General features: G+C 38.2%; 2 protein-coding genes across 4 annotated transcripts in view; both read right to left on the minus strand.

Moving 5' to 3' along the window:
- Ptprb (protein tyrosine phosphatase receptor type B) overlaps window positions 1–283 on the minus strand; it is a 116747-nt gene extending 116464 nt beyond the window's left edge. The window contains exon 1 of the mRNA XM_047549121.1: window positions 199–283. Coding sequence (XP_047405077.1) covers window positions 199–253 — 55 coding nt within the window. The 5' untranslated portion in view covers window positions 254–283. The remainder of the gene's footprint in view (window positions 1–198) is intronic.
- Window positions 284–968: 685 nt separating this feature from the next.
- Ptprr (protein tyrosine phosphatase receptor type R) overlaps window positions 969–27114 on the minus strand; it is a 257549-nt gene continuing 231403 nt past the window's right edge. For all 3 annotated transcript variants that reach the window (XM_047551730.1, XM_047551732.1, XM_047551733.1), the window contains 4 exons: window positions 21531–21641; window positions 20022–20179; window positions 16565–16678; window positions 969–2140 (listed from right to left, as the gene is read on the minus strand). In XM_047551730.1, coding sequence (XP_047407686.1) covers window positions 2047–2140; window positions 16565–16678; window positions 20022–20179; window positions 21531–21641 — 477 coding nt within the window. In that variant the 3' untranslated portion in view covers window positions 969–2046. The remainder of the gene's footprint in view (window positions 2141–16564; window positions 16679–20021; window positions 20180–21530; window positions 21642–27114) is intronic.

The following is a 27114-nucleotide window of genomic DNA, read 5'->3' on the forward strand; positions in this document are numbered from 1 at the left end:
ACCTGAGGAGACCTTCATGATCTTTCTGAGAGAATTCTCAGCAGGGTGGGCACTGCTCCCTCCTCACTGTCTTTGGCTCCACTGCCATGGAGACCTGGTTTCATTTCTGCCTTACTTCAGACACTTTTCAAAGGCCACGAGGACTTCTCTGTTAAATCTGGGAGAGATGCCTCAGGAAACTGAGGCAGACCCACTCACCCGAGCTCCCGAAGATCAGGCTGGTAAGGATCGCCATGTAAAATTCAGCCTCCATTTTCCACTTAACAACTCTTCATGCTTCGCTTGGGGGAAAAAAAAATTCTCCCAGATAAGAGAAGCAAAGACTAGGAAGGAAACGTGCCTTCATGGTGAGGGGAAAAGTCAGTGACGAGCACTTCCTCCAATTGAATTGTTTGGGGAAGTTTTACACCAGTGTCCTTTTGTCTGTTTCCTTAGAAAGGAGGGATTATGATTACCTCTCTCTTTTTTAATGTAGCTCTAGCCTCCAGGAGCAGAATAAACCTCCTTAAGTCTTCACCTACCATCCCTTTGGCACATGACTATGTCTTAACCTCAAGAGGGAAGAAAAGGAATTGTAATCCTAGGTAATTGAGTGCTTCTGCAGCATTACATCTTTTCAGGTGATGTGATTCTGCTGAATAAACATAAACCATGTAATTTACGAGGGCCAACGACAAGTAATACAAAGACATAAACATGTACTGTTTGTATAATGATATGCTGGGAGTCGATGAGGAAAACCACATAATGATGGCACTTCTAGATCATTATCTCTCAAGTGATGACAATATTACATTTCAAGAGAGTCATCTCCACTGGGGAGATGCAGAGACTAAATTTAAACTCATCACATTATTTACTTCAGGCTTCCCCTGCCAGATAATGGCCTTTCTCCAATAGAGAGAAAAAAAAGAAAAAAGGAAAAAAGAATATACTTTACTCAATATTTAGTATTAAGAGTAGTTTATTGGCAGTATGAAACAAAGTCAACATTGCTGCATTAAAAATTCATATTTGAGCAGAACGTCTAGGTGTTTTCTGAGTGTAGTTATTTTAATTTTATTTATCTCTTGAGGATTAAAACCTTTTGAAATGTAAGGACATACATGGTAGCATCCTTTTGAAGAAACTCTGGCAGCGGAACTGGCTACAACACATCCCCAAAGGCATCTGCCTTTTATTAGGAGAGACTTCAGGTAGACAGCATATTCAAAACTCCCTTCTTAGTAAAAGAGAGACAAGGATTTAAATTCTCGATACTTCATAGTTGCTACAAATTTGTTTTTCCCTTTTGAAGTAAAACAATCCACAATGTAGAAATATAGGGGATAGAATTCTGGAGCAGGACCCACCTCTATGCCTAATAGGAGAGAGAGTAAGTACATATATATCCAATGACAATCATTGTGCTCTGTAATTGATGGGAAGTACTATAAATACACATTTAATAGATAATATTATCAAGACACATTTCCATATAAAATAGTAACTGCTTTTGATTTGTTTTTCAAAAACAAAAACTTATTTGTTAAAAATTCATTATCAATCACTTGCAACTTTAGCAGCAAGATTCTGGTAATTGAGATAGGTAATAGCACTTAAAACAGGAACAGTTGAACAGCTGACAGTCCATTCACAAGACAGACTCTGCAAACATTAAAGCATCTAAACACACAATAATGATTTCTTTAGCAGCTCTTCTAGTCATCCCTCGATGACAAACATCACTGAATATTACATACGCACATTCTGTGTGGCAGATAGTCAACACAAACAAAACAAAATCCACCTTAGGCTGTGTGAGAAATGTATCATACCTCCATCAGCAAAGGACCTTTAGAATAATTTGGGGGGTGCTTACAAATGCATTCATATACACAAGGGGCTGGCAATCTTGAACACGTTGCCAAGTCCTCCACGATCCGTGCCACAGGTTGGCTTCAGAGCAGCTTTCCTTCCATTGCAGGAAGCTTCTTAGAGAAGCCTCAAGTGGGTGATCTGATTAATCACCCCAAGAGATTGATGATCTGGTGAGTCTCCCATGAATCACTGAACAGTTTCTGCTGAAAGTCTGCTCTCGTACAGGCACAGAGCATGATGGACAAATTCGTACTGCTCACTGGTTTGGACCATTCCACCCCTGCAAAGACAAGATTATGAAAAAAAAAAAAGCTTCATTGTGCTAACATCCTGCAGTCTGGTAACACAGAGACTACATTCAAGCTAGGATGTTATGCCAAAGACACACAGAATAGTTCCCCCTAATGATTATTTTATTATCCCTCCTACCTGTGTCCAAATGTCCCAATTTGTGGATTCCTATGTTGATATAGTCATGCACTGCATGCTCACCTGGTAGTGTGATGCATTATCAATGTGTTTGTGTGATGCATTATCCATGTGTTTGTGTGATGCCAGTGTGAACAAACCTACTGTGCTGCCAGTCATGCAAACATAGAGCATGTATAACTAGGTACAGTATGTAATATTAATGATAATAAATGACATTATTGCTTTCATGTATTTACTGTCCTGTAGTTTTTATTATTTTAGCATGTACTCCTGCTTACATAAAAAATTTTATTATAAAACATCATGCCATGTGATGCCAGCAGCAGATTCATACATCTTGTGTTTACTGCATCTTTTGATTGCATAATTTTCTCTTGTGCTTGATTTAATCTCATGTTGTTTTGATCATCATGACCCTATTATATATAATAATCTATTATTAATATATAATAATCTATATATATAATAAATTATTATTATATATAAACTATATATAATAATTTTTCTATAAAATCTCTCTATTTAATAATCTATTATATATACATATATGATAGATAATTATTATAATATATATAAAACCTATATATAATAATCTCTATATAATCTCTCGATATAATAATCTATTATATGTATATATATGCATATATATATGTATATATATATATATGCCATGTAGTCCAGGTGTGCAGGAGGCTATGTCATCTAGGTTTGGGTAAGTGCACTCTATGTTGTTTGCAAAACATCACCTAATGACACATTTCTTAGAATGCATCCCCATAATTAAGCAATATGTGACTGTATGTATAAAGGGCTTAATGCAGTGCCTTGTATATTAGGCATGTGATTCATTGTAAATTTTATCTAAGTAGCATTACTATAGCTATAAGTTAAGTACTTGGACTTTGGAACCAAGCAGGCTATCTGAGTTCAAATCCCTCATCTGCCAATGCTTAGCTGTGTGATCTTGCACAAATCCTTAAAACTGTTTGGACCTCAGTTTCTTCCCCTGTTAAAGCAGGAAAGTAACAGTAAATTATAGCTGGAGTATTATTCATGGGCACCTTATCATGCATCTTTTGTTAAAAAGGTTTATATATTTGAGTTGAAACTGATTGAAATAGGGCAACCCAACTACTCAGCTGTGAAATTCTACAAGTAAAAAGGAAAACTACTCCAGAATGGCTTATTTGACTATGCTAGAAAGAAATGAGCAACTTTGGGTTGTGTTGGGCATCTAAGCACAATAGTGGGTAGGTCCTTAGATGAACTGGGGGAATTGGCTCTTTCTTTTTCCCTCTATTGCGACGATAATCATCCCTAGCTGCTCAGCATTCCCTTTGTCACTGAATTCGTGGAAGGCAGTTGCCTTTATCCTGCTTCTTTATGAAATATTTACACCATCCTTTCTCCTTATAATGATGGCCCTATAGCTTGACAGAGTAACCAGACACTGATAAAAAGGTGACTTATTTTTCTTGCTCGATGAATAGCAGTAGCATCATTTGTAACTATTTGAAGTCCAGCAAAGTCTCCGTTAACTCTGCAGGCATACAACTAATTTTATATTTTAGTTTAATTCTATGTTTTAGACAGTTTTTCCTCTGGGGCTGTCAGTACTATTCAAAATAATTTTCAGATCATTTGAGCACTTCAACTTAAAAACTAGATATATTACCTCATTGTAACCTGGCTTCTGGTTAACAGTAATGACTAAAACTGGTCTTGGATCTATGTTTACTTGTTGGCCTCTATAAATATTAAAGCACTAAGATTTCACCCTTCTAAAATAAACAGTGATTCCTCACACAGGTTTAACATGATGCCAACATGATGTATTTGGCAAGAAATTAAGAAGCAAATTCACAGTACTGAGTGACAGCAACTTATTGGCAGAACTATTTCTTCTGTCACTTTCCCTAGAACTACATTTTGTTGACCAAATGTTCCTTGGTTGGAAGTTGACAACAGAAATGGCCAGCTGAGGATGTGCTCTTTCTTTTCATAGCTGTATGATGACATCTGGGCACACCTAAAAACATAGCAGGTGTCCCGGAAGATGCTGGACTGGACTGTGAAGCTTGGGAGACAACCACAGTAAATATTAGACCAGCTCCAGGGAGCTGGGAGGCGCCTCCCTTCCTCTGGCATTTGCATGGTTCAAGGATCCACTACTGCCGAGTTGAGCGGATCTTGTAAGTGCTCTGTCTCTTGGACTCTGGTCTGCGAACTTTCTTTTACCATTTATCTCCCTTTGAGGCAAGGTTTTTCCCTTGTATGTTCTAGTCAGCTCTAGTATCTACATGTCCCACTGGTGGATGAATGGACACACTGCATAGGTCTCAGTAATCATTTTACCCTAAGTGGGTCAGCAGTGTATTTTAGTGGTTGCAACAGATTTTCCAAGACATTTTGTTAACTAAGTCAAAGTTGTTTCAGCCAGTGAAAGTGGGGGAGATGGGAAAACACTCATTCGTTGTAGGCTAGCCAAATTCTTGCAGGTCTGAAGACTTCAGGAAGGTATATGAAAAGCAATACCAACCTCATTTGGAAAATAAAAATGAAGGAATTGGCATCAGAGGGATCTTCAAAGTTCATTCATTCCATTATTGACAAAATCTAGCTTTACCAGAAGGAAGCAGTTAATATGACAGATGGTCAGTTAGTTTCTGCTGAAACATTCTGAGATTGGCAGAAAAGCTTTGAAGACATCAAAATATCCCGTCCCTCTCTAACTTTTACCCCATGGTTCAACTGAAATAACCCAGAAATGTCTTAAGTCTCCCCCTTGTAGTCACACAATAGCTCTCTAAATGCTGGAAAACAACCATCAAAGTCCCATAATCTTTTCTTCTCTAGACTAAACATCCTGTGGTTACTCAATATTTCTGTACAGCCTGGTTTCCCTGTCACTCACCAATCTAGTCTCCTTCTTCTATAGGCTATGTTACCAAATATGACCATGGAATGTTGTCTCTTCTTCTGATAATATCTAGTCAGTCAGCATATTTTCTCCCTTGAGGGGCATTAGAGACGTATGAGTTTGCATTTGCAGGTGCATCAGGTGAGACAAGGTCCACAGAGCCAGATATTGAAGGAAGGTTTAGGTTAATTAAAAAGTCAGCAGGGGTTTTTTGAATGTGAAAATTACATCTCTCTCCCATCCTGTGCTTGTACTATTGAATTTTCAAAACTGAATGCAGGGTTTTCTATTTGTCCCTGCTAATTTCAACTTGTTAGTTCTTGTTCTGAGCACAATGTTCTTGTGTACTGAATCATTATTTCTGTTCTTCGATATATTAGTCTTTTATCTCTCACTTCCAGCATTACTTCTTCCAGACATTTAACAAGGATGTCTTACATCTTATGTAAGTCATTTATACATGACTAGAAAAAGAGATTGCCAAGGTATGGCTTTTATTCTAAGCAACTTGGTATCATGTTATGTACTGTCTCATCCCAGTCCAATTAAGTTGTAGGTCCTTTAAGGGCAAGCATAATGCATAATCTTTTCATATTTACAACAGCAAAAAGCACTTACTATCCTAGGTCAAGTAGGCTACTTGTCAAGTAGGTTTTCCAGGTCATGCTATTTTCATTAACATGAAAACAGATAAACTCTGGAATAACATAAAGCAAAAGAGTATCCCAGGATGCATGAATTGGAGGCATTCAGTATCATTTAAACTCCACCAAGGTTGAGATTTTAAATGATTTCCTTGGTGGTTTCAGTGGATTAGGCTATAGAGCCCTGAACAGCCAGACCTTCATCAGACAGTCACCACCATCGCCCAATGCATTATATTAAAGCACAGTCCTTGCTTGGAGAATCCTGTTTAGGCCCATATCTGTTTTCCTAGAAAGTAAAATGCAATAAGCTACAATACCTATCATTGAGCAGGAATTAGTCAGAAAAAGAGTAAGGTCAAATAAAAATGACAAGGGCACCCTAGTTAGCTGTGAGTGGTTATGGGTTTGAAAGGGTTTGTAATGCCAAGGCATCAAAGCCATTACCAATAGGCACCAAAGTGTGTTAGGAGGTAAAAGGACAATGTAAGCTGTTCCTAAGACAAAAGTCACTCCACCACTTCCTAGCTGCAGTGTTCAGTTCTCTCATTTGCAAAACAGTGTTCTATTCAATTAACAGTACCCACCTCTTAGCATTGTGAGAAATAAATGGGGCAATCCATTTCAAATTGTTTAGCACATAATCATACTCATAAAAATACTCTGTTAGCTGTCATTGTTATTATTACTCTTTGGTACTCTGATCAAACAGGGCTGGTGAGGAAGCTCTGGGTTAGGAAGCTCTCCAGTGAGGCCGCTGAAGGCCTTGGAGAGCTAAGAACAAGCCTGGCAGAAGACATGAGATTTCCCAGCTTGACCTGGCAAAGATGGAAAGATCCAATATGTTTTTAGATATTCACCAGCCTAGAAGATAGCCACAGTGGAGGCAGTGAAAAGCAGTGGCCTTGGAGTCTGACAGATTCAGCTATAAATTCTCACTTTGAATCTATTAAACCGTATGATTTTATTTATTTATTTATTTATTTAGCTGTAGTGGGGATTGAACCCAAGGGCACTTTATCACTGAGTTTATCCCCAACCCCACCTTTTCTTTTTTTGAGACAGGGTCTTTTGAAGTTGCATAGGCTGGTCTTGAGCTGGTGATCCTTTAGCCTCAGCCTCCTGAGTTGCTGGGATTACAGCTAGCATGCACCACCATGTCTGGCTGGCTATATGATTTTAGATAAGTCATTTAATTCCTCCCAGCCTGGCTTTCCTCACTTAAAGAGTGACATTAATGATAAATTTCATTCAGTTGTGAGGATTAAGAAGTCAGAGACTATCAAATGTCTGACCATAGGCTATTCGGAGAACTCTCAGAAGCCCAGTGTCTACAGGGGTACCTGAGAGCTTTGGCAGGGTGGAGGAGGAGGCTGGGTGTTTAGATTAGCTGCTAATCCCAGCTTTCAACAGGGCAGTTGTGCTTTTTATTGATTTTCCACATTGGTGCTTCGTGGGAGATTTTGTCTGTAAAAATTTTTCCATTGTTCACAAAAATGTTTGAAAACCACTGGCCTGGCAAGTAGTATTTACTTAATAAGATTTCAAATTTTGCAAGGCTTCAATGAGATAATCCACAAAACACTTAGCACAGGGGCTGTCCTTTAGTAACTGTTAAGCAAATGCTGCATTTTCTTTTTCTTATTCTTTTCGTAAGTGCTAGTTCACACTATGTGGATCGTCATTCTGGGGTCTGCTTGGGGCTCTCACTTCTGTTGTCCTGGTGTGATTATTAATAGGGCCAACTTTCACTCTCACAGGTGCTTTGACTTGGATAATAAATTATTTGTTCACGTTAATTAGGCCCCCTGTCCATGCTGTGGAAAAAGTGGTTCCCTGAATTGCAAAAGTGGAGTTGGCTATGTGGCTCTGATTTTTTTTTTTTTTTTTTTTTTTTTTTTGTGGTCACAGAATATGAATGCTGTGTTTGGCCAGGGCAGAAAGGATTCAAATATACTCCCCTTCTAGAAATGTCAGATATCTCATATCACATTAGCTCTGCCAAACCCCCAAATCAGTGTCATCTCAGTTTCCATGCAGGGAAGCACGTAGCTGTGTCCGTGGGGGGTAGACTCAAGTTAGAAGTGGTGGGGATGTAGTTTTTTCTTTTGCTAGTGAAACAGTATGTTGGGGAAAAAAAAAAAAAAAGGAAAACCAGAAACCCTCCAGATGCCAAGGAGAGAGATTTGGTTTTTAACATGTTAAAATTGTGACCTTTTGTGACTATTAACTCACTTACAGAGAGCAGCAGCCTTTCCTGCTACACCGCCCAGCCCATATCCGGTCTAATCAGTAGACAGAAGAAATTCTGCAGCAGTGACTCACTTCTGGGTTAACAATGGGACTTACGCTCCTTTGCTTTTTATTATTTTCAAATCTGGAATTCTTTGGGTAAAGTTTGGTACAGTAAATTTAGAACAAAAGGTGTGGATGTTAATGTGCCTCATGGGTAAAACTCTGATGGCTAGGGCCTGAGTCAAGTGAGGCTAAGTCTGTTGCCCTGTCAGGGCCAGCTGTAAGGCGTGTCTGAGCCCCTCCACCAGAGGTTTTCCCAGGTCTTTCCACAGATGTCTCATCAAGAAGGGAGAACTGAAACAGAAACGTGATGGATTCTGACCGGGTACTTCGAACACACATTTTCTCCCAAAAAGGTGTGTTTTAAAATATTTGTGGGGCATAAAAGCCAGCCCAGATGGAGTGATGATTCAATGACAGCTCTAGTCTATATCTGGAGTTCCATTTTTCCCCTCCTGAAAATTAGCCATCTTCTCCTGAATACCCACACTGACACTCAATTAACTCCTAGCTGAGAAGAGGGAGAAGGTTGTCCTGGCAACCCGTTGGAAGACTCAATTGTCATACCTGTTTGACAAAGAAGACCTCTTGTTATGATCTCAGAACTGATAATGTAAAAAAAAAAAAAAAAAAAATCCACTCCAATTTCTAGGGTTTTCTAAGTGTCCTTAAATAAACCCAAATGGTGAATTCCTGATCTTCTAAAGAGATCTCTGAAATTCTGTAATTAAGGGTATCTTAGTGCTTGGATGGAAATGCAGAGAAATACAGATAAGCTGGAAGGCTATCATTGATGGAATTATACCAAGGAGTAGAAATTTTAGATTTAAAATTATTATAAAGAATATGTTGGGGACATGCATACATTAACCTACGATGTTGATGGCATATATTCGCCTACGAAGTCGATGGCATATATACTCATTTAAGATTGCTATCATTAAGGAAAAAAGAAAAGAAACCCATGAAACTAAAGTGACTAATGAAAACATTTCGACAATGATATGACGTGCATTAGCCCATCCTTCTATTCTGTCTGGGAAGCTGTGAGCGAGGCCTTCGGATGTCTCTCCAGTTTAAGGCCTGCAAGGTGAGGGGGTGCAGAGTCCACCACAGATTTCACCATTAACTCTCAGAAAGGAGGACTGGATAGATTGTTACCTGTTTCTGGGAGAGGAAAAAAAAAAAAAGTAAAAGAAAACAAAAAAGCCTTAGATAGAGATATAAGTTTATAAATGTTACTCCCAAATTCTGTTTTCAGATTCTGTCAGTTTCCTGAGATGCCAATGGGATTAAAAGAAATACTATGAGGAAAAAGTTGCCTGAGGTCAACCTGCCATAGAACATGTTCCTTTCCTCCCTCCCTGGAGGTCTTCTGATGCTCACGTCTGGCTTCTTAGTCATTTTCCTGTAATGTCTATGAATGTCCCGGGCCAGTTTATTACTATAGGTCATTATTTTTTAAAGGGACAAGTCTTTCTCTTATGCTCAAAGGGTAAACAACCTTCTGTTACTATCTCACATTGTGTAACTTTGGTATACATAAACCTTCATAATTTTCTTGTAGCAGGGGCTACATAAAGTAAAAATTGGTTGGTTTTGCTCTATAGAAATTAGAATTCTTAATTAGGTGGTATAGTCACAACAATTTGGTGATATTTGAGATTAGAAGACTAAAGTAAGATATGGAAGGGTTTCTAAGTAACAAAAATAGTTACACTGTGTTTGATATTAATGTTATTAATGTTTTTATCTCACTAATTTTTGGCAATTGTTGGCCTATGTATATATGGTAATCATCTGTTAGTAGGAAAATGTGAGCCAGGCATGGTTGTGCATACCTCTGCTCCTGGATACTAAGAAGGTTGAGGTAGGAGGATTGTAAGTTCAAGGCCAGTCTGGGAAATTTAGTGAGACATTGCCTCAAGAAAAAAAAAATTTTTTAAAGGGGGCTGGGTATACACTTTAGGGTAGAGCACCCTTGGGTGTGATCTCCAGCACTGCAGAAAAAAAATAAAACCCCCTTTATGGCCAACAGAAAGTTCATTATACTTATATAGATATTAATAATAAGTAATCTAAACTGAAATCATCAAAGGTAAGCATTTTTTCCTGGTTTATACAGTAATTAGTTCAGAGTCATTGACAAGGTATTAGAAAATGAATTTCTCTCTTAATTTTGTGCTTAATCCACTTAAGTCTCCTACTCTAGAAAATAATAGGCTTTTGGAACCAAACTAGTCTAGAATTTGGTGAATTTAATTTAGTCAAAATTGGAAATTCCATTCAGAGTGTTAAAAATATTTTAATTGTTAATAACAAAATTTGTTATGTGACCTTGGATTCATGACTTACTCCTTTTAGTCTTGGATACTCCTTTAAGATGAAAGTTTTCTCAATATCCTGAGGTCATATTTTTTTAACCCATTCTTTTCCTAGTAGGCACTGGGCTAATGTTCTGACTATTATTCTCATTCTTTTGTTCTCCACAGAAATAAAGGTTTAAAGATTCAATGAGATCAATAGCTGAATGGGATCTTATAAAACTTGTTGATCATTTCCCAATCACTGAATCCCAGGATGGAAAAGGCATCTTACTTGAGGAGTCCTCCATTTATTTGAATACTCAACATTATTGGTAGGCCAAATAAACATCTATATCCAGTATAGGTATCACTAAGTTTTAAATATATATGTGGGTGCTATTGAGAGTCATGGAATGAAAATTAATTTACAAGTATTATGGAGGAGGTGGAGGTTCATGAAATATTTTAGTCCTAAAAAGGGTCCTAACACCAGAAAAGGTTGGGGACCACTGTTGTGCACCACTTCTTTTTGCTCTAGTCAAAGAGCCCAGATGAGTGGCCACACAGAAAATTAGGAGCAGATTCAGGTTTAGCACCAAGCTCCTTGTCATCTAGTCCAGGGGTGCCTCAGCCCTCCAACTCCCTGGCTGCCTGCTCATTCTCCCGGCAAACAGAGCTCAGCCTTAATTTCCACATTACCCCTTTAATCTTTTAATTAAAAATGAACCACAGAGGGACTGGGGTTGTGGCTCAGTGGTAGAGCACTCACCTAGTATGTGTGAGGCACTGGGTTTGATCCTCAGCACCACATAAAGATAAATAAATAAAGGTATTGTGTCTAGACAACTAAAATATATTTGAAAAAATGAACTACAGGAGCGAAATGATGCTCCATTAATACTCTTCTAAATAAAACACTCGTGGGTGCCTTGCTTTGAATTACTTAGGGAAAAAAAATCCTATTTTAGTTCGAAATATGCTCACAAGTACTATTAAAAGGAGAATCACAGACTCATGAATCTGCCATGAGAACTGTGGCATCTATTAATAGAAGTTTTCCTAAAGCCAATAATAATAATGTCTTGCCAGAGAAATGAGGAATCCACCAAATGGCTTTGTCACTGTTGTTATACTGGAAACATCCATTCAGCATAACACACTCATTTCTAAACCAGACCATTGGAATTTATTGCTAAAATGCAGATTAGCAACTCGAGTACAAATGGCCTATTTTTGTCCTGTTGAATAACAACCATCATGCATCGTAATTTTTTTTTTTTTTTAAACTCAGGATTTTGGTCCTGCCCGGTGCTGATGCTCTCTTCGCTTATCAGTCGTGAAACAAGCTCCCTTTTACATTTCCAAATCACTGTCTTGTCTTTTTCTTTGTTGTTAGCCATTCCTTGACTTCACAGAGGAAGCAGCTGTGAGTGATAAGGGATAGATTATAAAAAGAAGATGCTCCATGTGCAGTCCTGGACCATTGGTGGGTGGAGGCCATTGTTGAAAGGGATAGGAAAGGTTAGGAAAAGGCCGGGGGACTTATGCTCTGTGGAGTACAAAATATCTGCTCTGTTGGCTCTATCTTTTGTTCCCTTAAACTCAGCCAGAAACTTCAATTAGCCAACTCCACCCTTCCCTTTCCCTATTAAATGGTCCCTGTTTGGGGTCAAATTATTGTCCCATCTCAAGTCTTCTTTTTCACCCCCAAATTCTTGCAAGATGTTTATATTTAGATAGTCTTTGAGGGAAGTTTTATATGGTTACATCAATGGAAAAGGGTGCTTGAACAAAGTTCAAGGGTTTCTGTGCTGGGGGACTTTTCAGATCTTCAATTGCATTGGTGCTTATTGTGAATCTCCAAGTGGACAGGTTTAGCATCTAGTGTCTCTCAATAATCATTCATTAAGCTATGCCCTAAGAAGCACAGTTAAGCTTAGAAATGTTTGTAGAATGAATGAATGAATGAATGATTTAGGAGCAACACTCTGAGTAGAGGTCTCCAGGGCTTGTCCCACAGGACACAGGGTTCAGTAAGGGAATCCACCCTAAAAATATCCAAGGCAGGATGGTTTCTAGGGTTTATGAAGTGTTGTAGTCATACAGACCCACTCCCCGTGTGCTGAGAGGGATCTTGCACTTGGATTAGTACTCTGTTATCACTGCCTAGAAATCTTATACAATTTTTTAAGCCAAGATAGTTCCATTTTCATTTAACTTTGGGCCAATTTTGTATCCAGTTCTGCCGGAGGCCTCCCAGACTGGAGCTCTTCTGCTTCTCTTAATACATCCTGTCTTCCACAGAGCTTGTCTACCAGCCTCCCTGGCTGTGGGGCCACATCAGAGTGTGCTCAGCCTCTCTTCTATTCCCTTTCATCTAAACCCAAGTTTTGAATGGATTCCTAAGTTGGAGAGTTACATCCCCTCTAGCTATCACCCTGGAAATGGTAAATCACCTCCTTTGAAGTGTAGTGTTAATAGCTGAGAAGTTATAAAGGGTTACCCTCACTTCTCATCCTCAGGTTCAATGAACTTCAAAAAGAAATGATTCTCCTAGACAAAGTTTGGCTCTCTAAAAACAGTATTTTCGACATTCACTCTACATAGACGTTTTAGGCATTCTTCATGGATATTTGGGGATGAGACGACTTTTCTGTTGTTTAAATTGTATTCTTCAGGCAATTGCAGGCAATGTCACTTCATTTGTTGATAAAATAGTGCTTGTTCATACTAGAAGTTGTTTGGAAAACTACAATATCATGCTGCCATTGCATTTTTTAATTGGCAGAACATTATCCAAGAAATGTGCATTTATTTGTCAGGCAGTTTTACCAAGGACATTGCAAGAGCTTGTTTACTTTTATCTATAACATTTGTAGTTATTTTAATATTCAACTTTTTTGAGTTAGAAATCAGAACTCCTGGATTCCAAATGGATCTATTTTGCTATTTCCTAAACTACATTACCTTGAATACCTGACTTAGTATCTTGAATTCTTGGTTTTCTCATTAAAAAAAAAAAAAAATGAGGCCAAGAAATACTGATTTTCCTACTCTTGGGTTAATTCTGGGGGCTAAATGAGTCATATGCTTTGAAGACCATTGTGCAGATCTGTGATTAGATAAATTTCTGCATGTTGACTAATGCCATTTGGAATGTCTGAAGACAGATCTAGAGGAGAAGGCAAGGATGGCCAGGAAGATCTGAGTGCAGGGACAAGGTTTGAAGAATTGATAAAGATACACCGGAAGAGAAGGAAGGCAGATGCTTAGAGTCTCGATCAGTTTTCCTGGCCTCAGTCAAGGACGTGTTCTGGGGGCAACAGGCAACTACAAACTGGAAATTTTAAAAATGAGGCACATCAGGAAAAAGTGGAAGAAACAGATGGGGAAGAGAAAGAAGTAAGAAGAGGTGAAGGAAAGGAGGAAGATTTTCTGTTTTGCTTTTCATAATCACCAGGAAAATGCACAACAGGAGAGACAAGAAGAGGAAAATCTGTGTTGATTCTATGAAGGAAGGAAGGCAAAGGAAAGACCTTTCAGGGAAAACATTAAGGAGAGGATCTAGTTCATAAACAACAGATGCAGCTGCTCAGAAAGAATTTACGTAGAAGGGGTCTTGATTAATAAACCAGTTAGAATGGCTTTGACACACATCTTGGCAGTAATTCAGATCCAGGGGACCGGGAGCCTATAGACTTCAGATCAGCAGAGAAGCTGGATATGTTTTGAAGATCCTATCAAGATTAAAAAGAGCCCTGTGGGAAGACCTTGGTGGTGATGGAAGGCCAAGGCCAAAATTTCTGACCATTTGATTTAGGAAGGAAGGCGTAGATAGAGGAGGCATTGTGATAGGGTGAAAAAAAATGTATTTTTGATTCCATTCAAAACTAGGAGAGAATTCCACAGCTGGGGGAATGGGGTTGGGAAGTGCAGACCAAGGTGGGGGTCAGGTTACAAAATTGGGTGGGGGAGGTGGATGATGGGAGGGTGAGTAAGCAAGAATGAACATAAACAGGAGCCCAAACAAGGAGCAGACCAAGCCTATCTCTCAGCACATGGTTCTCAACGGCACCTGTGCAGGTGTTTTAGTCACCTGGGTGCAGAATCAGTTTACATCCGTGTGCTTTATCTGAAGTTCACGGAATTCTGGCACTAGATAGTAGGAAAGCAGGACTCAGGGGTACACACTGGCATCCCCCAGGGATGTGGGGTCTCATGCCAGAGCCTTGTTTATAGTCACACAAAGTAGGAGAGCTCAAGGTCAATGTGGGAGCAGCTCTGGGCTACCTGGGTGCTCTTGTTTATCCTCTGACTTAAGAACCCTCTCCTGAGAATAAGTCCCCAAATCTGAAGTGAAGCAATTGCATCCTATGGACTTTCTTGGGTAGAAGACTGGTGAAGATTAAGAATAATTGTAAGAGAAGGAAGAGAGATCATTGGAACTGATTTTCTTATGTACAAAAAGAACATATTTTTGGAAGCAATTACATGTGCAGTGTTCAAAAGGAGGGAGCAGAGAGGGTTAAATGCAGGAGGAAATATAGGTTGTGTTCTATTAAGTACATGACAGGTTCAATCTCATTTAAAGGTTACTGCAGCCCTGTGAGGTATACATTACTATTTCTAGTTAACAGGTGAATATTTAGTTCACTGGCTATGTATGTTGATAACAAATGTGGTTGAACTTAATCAAATGCTTAGTACATGCCAGGTGCTTTACATAAATTATCTCATTTAATACAACAACAAAGAAAGGCCTATACTATTATTAATTCCACTTTCCAGATGAGAAAAACCAAGAAATGGAAAAGTCTAGTAACTCACTGAACATCACATAACCGGAAAGTGGTAGAAGCGTGGATGCAAACTCAGGCAAACTGTTTCCAAAGTCTAGTATCTTAACCGCTGTGATGATGAATAGTTTCTAACAAACCAATCAAGATTAAGAGAAAAAAGAGAGGGAAGACACACTTGCAAAGACTTAGAGCGAGAAAGATGATAAAAATACAGTGAGTATTTATTGAAGGCTTAATATGTGCCATATTCTAAGTGCCTTGTAAATACTAGTATCTCACCTAATTTTCAAAATAATCCTTTTGCTTCTTTTATTGGACGCCCAGAAAGTAGAACAGTATGTGCTCAGCAAACATGTGTTCAGCAGTTCTTAAAAGATAACTACATAATTTTACTTTTCTAGGTCATAGGGCTAAAGTTCAAGGGACCCAACTCCTGTGGTTCTCTTTATTTTATTATTTTGCAGTATTTAATTCTGTCTAAAATAATCTTGTTTATTTCTCTGCTTATTTGTTATTGGTTTCCCTGTGTTAGCATGTCAACTCTCAGAGAATAGGGGCCTCACTCATCTTGTTTAAAGTTGTATTTGCAGCATCCAGAATAAGCTGAATGTGGTGGTGCATGCCTATAATCCCGGTGACTCAGGAGGTGGAGGCAGGAGGATCGCAAGTTCAAGGTTAGCCTCAGTAACTTAGCAAGGTGTGATCCTGTCTCAAAATCAAAAATAAAAAGGACTGGGGATGTAGCTCAGTGGTAGAGCACCTCTGGGTTCAATCTCCAGTTTCACAAAAACAAAACAAAAGATGCTAAAGTGAATGATTCAATTAAGTAAAATGGAAATGCGATTATACACAGAGGAATAGGGATGTAAGATATCATAAATAACCTGTTAGTAGGATGAAGAAAGATTAAAGCATAAATTTTGGTATTTGGATTTTTGATGGTTGGTTGTATGAACAGTAGTTTCTTCAATAGTTTTTTTTTTTTTTTTTAAACTGAGGGGACTTCAACCACTGAGCCACATCCCTAGCCCTATTTTACATTTTATTTAGAGACAGGATCTCACTAGTTGCTTAGCACCTCACTGTTGCTGAGGTTGGCTTTGAACTAGCGATCCTCCTGCCTCAGCCTCGGGAGCCGCTGGGATTACAGGCGTATGCCACCATGTCCAGCTTCAAATAGCTTTTTTAATGTGCATGTTCTTTGTTATTTTTCAGGATTCCCTGTAGGGATTTAGAACCTCAGAGACGATGGAGTCAGGCTGATCAGAACAGGTGGTGACTGATGATGCTGGTTCCCGGGACACATACCTGTCAACGCGAAGTTGGCAGACAATATTTAGCGCGTCCACAATTCCCTCTTCTTTCAACTGTTGACAGCCGATGGATGTAGCAATAAAACACCCGGTTCTACCGATCCCTGCGCTGAAAGGAAAAGAAAAGGAATAAAAAGGTAGGGGAAAAATGACAAAGTTAAGATGCACTCTTTAAAAAGGGCACTTCAAAATCTGAAACAGCAGTGAATGTGACTAATAATAACGATCAAACTCTCGCGTTGAGCGTTATAAGCCTGGCGCTGTGCTGTGTTTAAAATATCTTCTCTCATTTAGTTATGAGTAGTAGGATGAGTGGGGTGGAGGGAGGTGATGGGGGCGGGGGAGAACACTGAACAGGCACTGTAATTGTTCTAGAAAGAATAACTAGAACCTGGACTGAGGTAAGGTATGGGTAGTAGAAAGGAGGCAGGAGATTTAGAAATATCAGATGTGGAGGACTGGAGCTGAAAAGTGAGAAAATCCAAAAGTCAAAGATGCCTGGACCTGAAGATCTGGAAGAAGAGAGGTACCCCTGAGACTGATAAGGGCTGGCTGGCGTTTGATGTCAGGAAGTCCAGTGAATAACCAAGAGCTCAGTTCAGTGTAGGAGAGAAGATGGGGCTAGAGGTACATATTCCACATCATTAGTGTAGAGGTGATCACTGAAAGGCTGTCTTTCCTGGAGGGTTCACACACTGATCTGCCTTACTCAGTGTGCCCCTAAAATCAACCTGACAAGGCCCTTCTCACCCGTCAATTTCTACCATAATTTCTCTCAAATCTACATCTAAAACTAAATTTCTTCTAGCTGGAGCTCTTGCTGTTACTATTTTGCACTGGCTTGGTATCTCTAAATGTATCTAAAATGGAATTAATTATCTTTTCCCTCAATGACATTACCAGTGAGCCACAAGTTTTTTAGCCTAGAAATCTTTTAGTCATCTTCAACATCTCCCCCTCTCTCACCTCCCACTTCCAATCTGCTACCAATTCTTCTATTTTTCCATCTGTACTGCGCCTTTGATCCATGCTTTCCCTTCTGTAGACTATTCGCATCTTCAACATCTCCTTGTTTCATGACTAGCAGTGATCTCAGTGTGGTTTCCAAGTCTCAAGTCTTTTCCTTGACTAATACATGATATACATACAACTGTGAGGTTCATCTTTCTAAAATAAGGGCATTGTTATATCACTCCTTATCCAAGAACTGTGGACAGCTTCCATTAGTTAAGAGTATAATGTTTGACCTTGCAAAATCTGAATGTCTTTTTGCTGTCTTCTTTCTAGCTTATGTATTATGATTCTCCTTTTCATGGATTATGGCAAAAATGCCTTTTAGTTTCCTATTTTCCTTTCTGTTTTAATGACATTTTATCAGTCATAAATGCCCTCCTTTTTAAAACCACAAACATTGATCATCTCTTAAGACCCAGTTCAACATTATTCCAATGTTAAGAAATTTCTTCAATCCTCATGGTTGGTATTAATCTCTCTCCCATTTTGGCACTCAAATGGCATTAACTTCTCATAGCTGGTATTGCTTCCTGATGGATGTGAGTACAGAGTAATTCAGAAGGAATGGATGTCCTTTAGCTGAAATGTCCACAGAGAGTTTGTTTCATGGAAGAAATAGAATTTGAACTATATCCTCAGCATGGCAGGCATTTTGATTATCATGAATGAGAATATTTTCCAAGTGTGACAATGGTATAAAGAAAGAATGGGTGCATAACAGAATTAAGATATGTGACAATAAGTGTACTAGGTTGGCTGGAAGTAGGAGTTATTTTATTAGAAAGGTGGGAAATAAGACTGAGAAGGTACTCTGGAATGTACATGGAGGGCTAAGAGGTTTGAACTGCATCCTCTGTACATATTTTTTTTCCCTTTCATTTGATGGAAACTCTGAACTTTCACTCCCCAGGAACAACTCACATAAGCTTATGTACTCAAATTTGTCCAAATAGTTTCAAGGAGTTCACTAATTCCTGTAGTTTACCCATGGACTCAAGGTTAAGAACTTTCGCTCTAGGCAAAGCAAAGAAAGCCACTGACAAGTTTTGAGCAAGGGTTTCATGTAATGAAAAGTGGTTTTAGGAATATTATCCCAGAGAGGTTTACAGGGTGGGCCATCATGGCACAGGAAGAAGGGTATGTGTGTGCAATTAGCCAGCTACTTCTAAACTACATGGGTGAGGTCAGAAGGGCCTGAACTGGGGTGGTTGGACAGGAAGTGGTGATTAAGGGAGAAGCTTTGAAGGGAAAGCCAATCTGGTGACTGATTAGATACTGAGGATGGAGTCGAAAGAAGAGCCAAAGATAACTGTCAACATGGAATGCTGGAAAAAAGAAGATCTCATTCTTAGAAACAGTAATCAGAAGGGGACCTGGTTTTATAGGGGAAGTGGCTAGTTCAGTTTAGATAGCCTGAGTATTTTATGATTTTGGGTGGGGGACAGTTTCAGCCCTTAAGTATGGGCAATTAGGTTATTTTCTCTCAACTCCAAGCTAAGTTTAGGGTGAGGCCTAATGCTAAAAACTGGATAAAGACACCTTTGGATAAACAGATATATATTAGCTTTTAATTAAGTCGCAAAGTTTTAAGAAGGAAGGAGGCCTGAGTAATAACCCAAAATAAGACGTTTTATTTATTAAAGACTTTATCAAAAGCTCTCTTAAGAGACACATGAGATTAAACAAAGGAGCATGAATTATTTTGAGAATGCATGGAGATAAATGATGGGTTGCATAAATGCCTTTAAAATACTTTGGTTTAGTTGGGTGTCACTGAAAGGAAAAACAAGGGGAAAAGGTACTGGGTGAACTTAAAGATAAGCCTCAGGGAAGAGAGTCACCAGGGACATCACTTGTGGCTCTTGTCCTGGCCGCCATACCCCACAATCTGGTACAAGCACATTGTTTGTATTTTAATAAATCTTGAGTTGCCCACTTCCCATTTCATACATTTGTTTCCATCTGAATTTCATGAGGTAACCCTGAAAGTAGTTGACTGGTTCCACCAAATTTGACATAACAATGAATGTTATCAAGACACAATTTGTGTCGAGTTTAGGTGTCATTTGAAACAAAAGAAAAGTCATTGGTAATTTCAGAAAACATGCCTGTAATTCTTAGTGCACATGAGACTGATGAGAAAAAATAGATCAACCTAAGTTTCAAGTCAGGCGACTGCATAAAGTCTCCTGCACACTGAGCTATTTATTTAGAACTCATATTTTGTCCCTGGTCTACATGTTTGCTGAAAATGCCTTAAGTGGGTAGACTCATTTCTGTAAGTGTCATTTTGATGAAGACTCAAATATTAGAAAGTTAACCAATTTTGATAAATATTTGTCAAGAATGTCACATCCAGGAAGTAAAACCCTAATTCTTCCTTCTCTGTGACTAAGAATGAATAGTTGCTGAGGTAGAAAGACAGGTTCATGCTTTACCTGCAGTGGACAACTACAGGCCCTCGGCCTTCAGAAGCAAGTCTGTCTTCTTCTACATCCAGCATGAGCTGCAAAAGCGGCTGGGCACTGTCTGGAGTCTTGTGGTCAGGCCATGAGGTGTACCAGTAATGCTTCACAAGTTGGGTGTGGCTTCCTTGCTGAAAATAGCAACAGTCACCAAATAAATGCCTTATTCACTTGTGGAAATAAAAGTCATCCAGAACACAATACGGCAAGTCTTCTATCACTCCCATCTTGCATGCTACTTATATCTACGTGGAAAAAAATCTAGAAGAGTTTTGAAGAATCCTCTTTTACCTTGAGAAAACTTTACCTTCAACATCTGACCTCAAAGTTTGACAATCTTGCACTTATGAAGTGAGATTTACATCTTTATCTATAACATAGAATATATGTACCAGAGACTAAATATATGCTTATTTTTTTTATGTGAAAAGGGTGGTTGAAAATGTAGCCAGAAAGAATCTTATGCAATGTATTTCCTGCTCTCCTATTCTTCTTGATAGGTTATTATAAACCATATATATATATATAACAAGTATGAGGACATTTAGTCTCTCTCATATTCAGTCAATGCTGATCTTTCTGCACTCATCCCATATTCCAGGGTTTAACAGCAGTGAGGAATTCTGGTAGTAAGGGAGCTAGATGGGATACCTAGATTGGAAACACTTTGGATGAGGGCCCTGAGCACATCATCTCAAAACCCCGCACCCTAGTGGAGACCTGGTATGGACTGGGTGACTGTTGAAAAACAGATTTGGTAAGTTCCTTCCAATGTCAAACTTTCCAATGAAAACAGTCCCTGCCCCTCTCCCTTCATGGTCTTCCTCTTTGTGATGATTCTGTTCCAGCAGTGAGGCTGCTCATAGGCTTGATGTCTTTGGGATGATTATTCTTTAAAAGCAAAAATAACACCATAGCAATATTCCCCAGTACTTCCTGAGGAACGAGTTAAATAAAATAATTTTTTATGACATAAGCTGGTCTGGGGAAAGTCCCTATGAAGTACTGGAACTCCAGTTTTTGAAGAACTCATCGACACTTCAGGCTTGTCTTGCCTCCACAGCCACCCAGTGGGGCAGATTTTTTTTTTTCTTTCCTAGTTTCCAGGCCTTGCTTAAAGCTGCTTAGACCAAAATGACGTTATTAAAAGAGTTATGGCAAAGTCCCCAGCACAAGGCTTTCGTTAAAGGCTTTGAAAAGGTTAAATCAGAGATATTTTATTAATGCAAATTAGAAGATCCCAACATCCTACATAATGAACTTCCTTAATGTCTACTTAGATTAATTTAATTATTCCATGTACTAATAGTAGCTGACAACAAAGAAATACATGAGGGAATGATTATAGTTTCTCTTTGATTTAACATTATTTAATTTGTTTAAATGAATCTGTAATTCTTATGAGGGTAAATAATTTCAAAGTAGAAATGTCATCCTCTAATTTCATCCACTTTGTAGGTAGCTAGAGCTATATAATCTTACCTTTAAGACAAGATTTCGAATGGTGTAGTTTTCACATTCGTTTACACTGATAACCAGAACCTCCACTTTCCCGTATATCCCTCTCTTTTCTGGCCAGTAGAGCACACATTTCTGGAGGAGGAGAAGGAAGAACACAGTAAATATTAATGACTTTTATTAGCCTTGCTTCACTCAAGCATCTCAAAATATTTTTTGTCATCAATTAGAAAAATCAAATGTCAATTTTTAAAATTCTATAAATACACTAAGACCATTGAACTGTACATTTTAAACAGTGAATTATATGGTATGTCAATTATGTCTCAAGAAGTTTATGATTTTTTTAAAAATCGATTTTTGTAAGCCCTATCAAACACTATCATTACTAATTCCATACCAAAAATGATAATAAGAGTAAGGCAAAATTTTCTCAAAACTCTGCAGAGAAATTAAAAGTTACTTAACTAAATTAAGAAATTAAGATCCAAATATTAGAGTTTATCATGTGATGACTAAAAATAAAATAAATAGTCTCCCACAATGATTGAGGCAAGGCACAATTCACTTGTGTGCCTGATATATCACATAAGACTATCTGTAATATATTAGATGCCATAGAATGAAGTTTCCCTTGTATGTAAGGCAGAGGTAATGACCATTATTGCACCTATGATATTATATTTTTCAGGTCCAAGGGGTTTTTAACTTATGGAACTATTGAAATAAATGCACAGTGAAATTATGTTTAACATGTTTTTATGATGAATCTCCTTTGAAGGGTTTAATAAGAGTAATAATAACTATATTTCAAGCAAGTTAGCATAGCATAGTGGTTTTAAGGTGCACACTATGGATTCAAGAGAGTTTGGATTCAATTTTTGATACCTCTCCTTATTAGCTGTGAATCCATGAGCAAGATACTTAACCTCTCTGATCTCATTTTCCTCATGATTTAAAACATTCAAGTACTTAGGACAAAGTCAGGTATACAGTAAACTCTTAAAACACAATGCTATTATTGTTGTTATATTTTAAAACTATTGGGTGATATATTGTGAACCCAAAGTGATTCAGTATTCATGTACTAAATATTATTTTATTATTATATCCAGTCACCATTATTAAAAGAAAACTGCAAAATGAGATTCAAACATATATATAAGCTCATATTATTTATTACTTTGTCTTTTAAATAACTACAAAGGAACTACTAATTTTCTAATCATATTTTTTGATGATTAAAAACTAAAGAATGAAATTTCATATTTTATTTTGAATGCCCAGGGAAATAAATTCAAGAAATACTGTTTAAATAGCACTTATCCCTTTCTCCCAAACATATCCATTAATATAGAGAAATTCTTTTATTTGTTGCCTTCAATCAGGGTCTTTTAGTTCCCTGGATACCTGGTTTTCTCATCTAAATCAAAGGCAGATGAACACACTTGAAAAAATTTTAAATACTTATAGATTCAAAAGAGCAGCAAAAGAATCACAGACTCACAGACCTACAGGTAAAGACATGTACATTGTCAGTAACACACCTCGGGATTTATAATGCTTAATACCAACCACTCCATATGCCAGAGCCACACGGATGTCACCTCACCTAGCTGAATCCCAGTTTCTTTCATCCATTACAATATAAACATATTTATCTCCTCCACATTTTGATCCTTCTCCCAATGAAGTAAATCATTTCAGCTTTATTTACATGCCACCCAAGACTGCTAGGCAATCAGACTAAAGGCTTGCTGTGACTGATTTAATGCTAGCATGAAGAAAAGAAACCTTTTAAAAATAGAGCAACTTTTATTTCCCTCTGCCTGTATGAGTTGCCAAATGTCTAAAATTGTCCCCATTTGTTAAAGGTAATCATACTAACCAATTTGCCTGGTTTCTTTCAGTGGAGCATCAATTATTTCGCTGCAAGACCCGAGCTATTGTATTTCTTAAAACCCATGACTGCCGGATGAATCCAAGAAGAGTGACAAAGAATCTTGGAAAAATTGACCAAAGAAAGAGGCAAGCAGTGGTGCAGGAGTCTGGCATATGTGGTGCTCCATTGTCCACAGTCAGACCCAAGCAGCAGGCTCCCATTTAGGAAGGTGGCTCTCGAAAGCAGGAGGGAAAGCTGCCAGGCAGGAGCTTGCTGCCTGCACCTGACTCAGAACAGTACTTGAGCAGGCTTCTGCACCTACTTGATAAGTGGAAGCATCGGCTGCTTGCTTCTCTCCCAAGCTTGCCCCGGCCTCTTGAATGTTTTCCTTGTCGCTTTACCAAAAAAGCAATTGGCAGCCAGCTCCCAGTAGACAATGCAATGCGACTTGTTCCTTCAAACAACCCTTAATTAGCATCCCATCTCCTTTCTGAGATACAATAGCTTATTTTTACACACTGAATACATTTTCCCCCTTTTAGAAGAAAGTAGAAAAAGAGACCAGATAAGTGTGGGCGCTTTTGAATATGGGGGAGGGGTGTGTGCAGAGAACTGCAAATGGAGCTGTTTCTAAGAGCACAAGTTCACGTTCAAATTATTTTCCTGAGCAGCTTCTTCAGGTTTCTTTATTGTGGGGCTAACAATGATATGAAAGAGACAGAAAATGCAGGAAGCAAAATGCCATCTTACAGATAATATTATGAAATCACACTAATTGTAGATAATTCAAAATAGCATGCTATCTAAGCAGGATATAACCCTAAAACATCACTATTTTTCCAACTAGGCTGGTCGTTTAGTCGAATTATCTATTAATCCTAAGAATTCATAACTTGGAGGAAAAGGAGGTTTTCAGAGGACCATGTCTCTCTAGGGTAAATAAGTAATTATCGAATCCTGATTGAAAAGATTGTGGACATTAGCTGATTCTTTCTAATTAGTTGCTTATAGCAAAAGTGGAATACAATGTGAAACAATGCAAATTCATATTTTTATGATTTTTTTCCCCTTTGGCTATTCTCTGTCACCCCTATCAAATGAGAGCTTATTTGTGTTTAAAGAAGAAAGAATTCTAACTAGTAGTTTAGCTGCCTGGAAATGAGATATCTATTTTTAAGTTATTTTCCTTTAGGTCCTGTACATTTAAAACCAAAGAGATTTTGCTCTATGAGCTAAAGACATGCATCAGCACATAGAAAATGGCTCTAAATAAATAAAAAGAAGATGCTCAGTTTCACTTATTGATATGCAAGAAAGGAATAGAATGGGTGAGATTATCTAAAATTATTATAGTTACTCTTATTTCCAGCTCTGCAGCAAAACATTACTAACATTGGTCAGCGATTTCATTTCAAAAGTACTTTCACCAACATTATGTCATTTAGTCCCTTCCACAATTCTTTGAGGTATGTAGAGTAGGTAGTAGGGTAGTAGATATTATTGTATTTCAAATCATTTCATAGCTGAGGAAACTGAGGCTCAAGTGTTTGGGGTGTCTGGGTAAACTTCTGGAACTAGGATCCTCTGGAAAACCACCCTTTTATACATTCAACTTTCCATCTTTGATTTGCATATTGACTCTTAACCAACCCTACTTAAAGACAGCATCAACCAGAGTCTTCCATCCTTCTATCATATGCTGATGCCCAGGAACACTCAAGCAATTAGGCCTAGTATTTCTGTCACCAGCTTTTCCCTGTATGTTTACTAACTTGTATTTATACTGAAACCTCTTTATGGCAGTTCTTGTCATTATTGAAGCCTGATAATTTAATTAAATATATGTAAATCAGTGACATTGGGGTGTGTGTTGGCGCTTGGAAAACAACACTCGAAGGTAGGCACTTCGTGTGTTGAGCAGTTTCAACTCAGGTGACGAGAGGGCCTCAGAAGTGACCTTCTCTTGCCCTCCCAATTCCTCTTGTTTTTTTCCCCACAAGGCGAGTCATAGACACCAGTTTCTCTTCTTCAAGCGGCTCATAAAAATTAGAACCCTTCCTCCTCCAAAGCAAGTCATGAAACTGGAAGCCCTGCCTTTCTGTGCAGGAGCTAACAATCAAAAATTCTCTGGCCTATCTCATTTGAGAGTAGATCACAGGACCTCATTCCAAAGGGGTTTTGCCCCATACCTGGGAAGAAGGAGCCATACACAGAGAGGACAAGAAGTATCTCACCAACTCACTCTGTTACCATTAGATTGCACCCTTTTGTCCAATCACATTTCTGCATAGCTGTCCCTTCTTTACCAAACCTAAGCATGAAAACAGAGTTTTCCCTGGTTCTTCAGGCCTTCCTTTCCAGAAACTCCCATGTCATATAAGGCTTTGATGAAATAAATTTGCTGTATTTTTCTCTTGTTAAGCTAACTTCTGTTATAGGATTCTGTTATAGGAGCGTCAACTGTGACCCTTATCATGGGAAGGGAAAGTATTATAACTTTCTACCTTTAAGGTTAAAAAAAAAAAATTTTTATAAGATAATTGCATGGGTTGAATATATTTTTTTATTGGGAAAAAAGTGAATCAGTAAAGAAAACTAAAGTCAAATCAGGTAAAGTTGTGACAACTATAAAAGTTCACATAAAGTTTAAAAATCTAATTTTGATTTCCGCATTTATATTGTGCTATTAGATTTTCTGTGTTTTCACTCTCTTTAAAGAAATGGAAATGGGAAGTTTTGATGATATTTAAAGGGTGTGATATACACGAGCTCTACGATTTAGGACTCTAGCTCAGAATAACACTCAAACAAAAAGGAAAGAGTCTTATGGTTTAAAAATAAGCATTTTTCTTTTTTTTTGGCAGTACCTGGAACCCAGGGTTTCAGTCTATGCTAATATTAGCATAGTACTTTCTAATGTACAATGTTATCCAGATGTAAAATATTACTGAATCCATTCCAGTATCTTTGTATTAATAAGCCATGGCTTTGTTAATAAGCCACACTTTTCCCTTTTTTCAGAATGTGAGTTTGAGAACCAAGACTCCCACCAAGTTCTGACGATGACCCTCAGTGGTTATTGCTAGGTAATAGTTACATCTTTGACTTCATCTCCTACCACTCTTTCCCTTGCACATTTGGCTTCAGTCACTGCTCCATACACCTATCTACTACCTTACTTCTGCACCCCATTATTTCTTACCTGGGAGTTGTACAACTTCCCAACCTACTTCCCTACTTCTCCTTGCTTTTCTTAAATTCAAATCTCATATCCTGCCGCCAATTATATCCCTGCTACACAAAATGCATTATTTCACTCTCCTTCCAAAACATCTTCAGTGGCGCCCTGCTGCCTATATAATGAAGTTCAAAGATTTTTTTTAGCACAGTCCTCTATTCAATGTGACTTACTTTTCCAGTCTCATTTCCCTTCACTCCCTACTAAGCCACATGTGCTGAAATCGCACTGAACTGCTCAACTCACGCCCGCTCTGTGGTTTTTGGATGCTTTTGTATGTGTTGTTTTTCTGGACCGTGGTTTTCCCCTGGGCACTTACTCATTCTGTAGACCCAAAGGCATCGTGTGAACTCTTTGGCCAAATAAATATAACTGAAATGATTATTTTCTGTAATTTTATCAGATGGAAATGAGAAGAAATGAAAGAAGGGAAAAGTTAAAGTAGGATTCCTTTATGTGGCTTTTAGAGATGAAACTGTTTGCAATGC

This window comes from Sciurus carolinensis, chromosome 4 (assembly GCF_902686445.1).
Source record: "Sciurus carolinensis chromosome 4, mSciCar1.2, whole genome shotgun sequence".
Classification (NCBI taxonomy): Eukaryota; Metazoa; Chordata; class Mammalia; order Rodentia; family Sciuridae; genus Sciurus; species Sciurus carolinensis.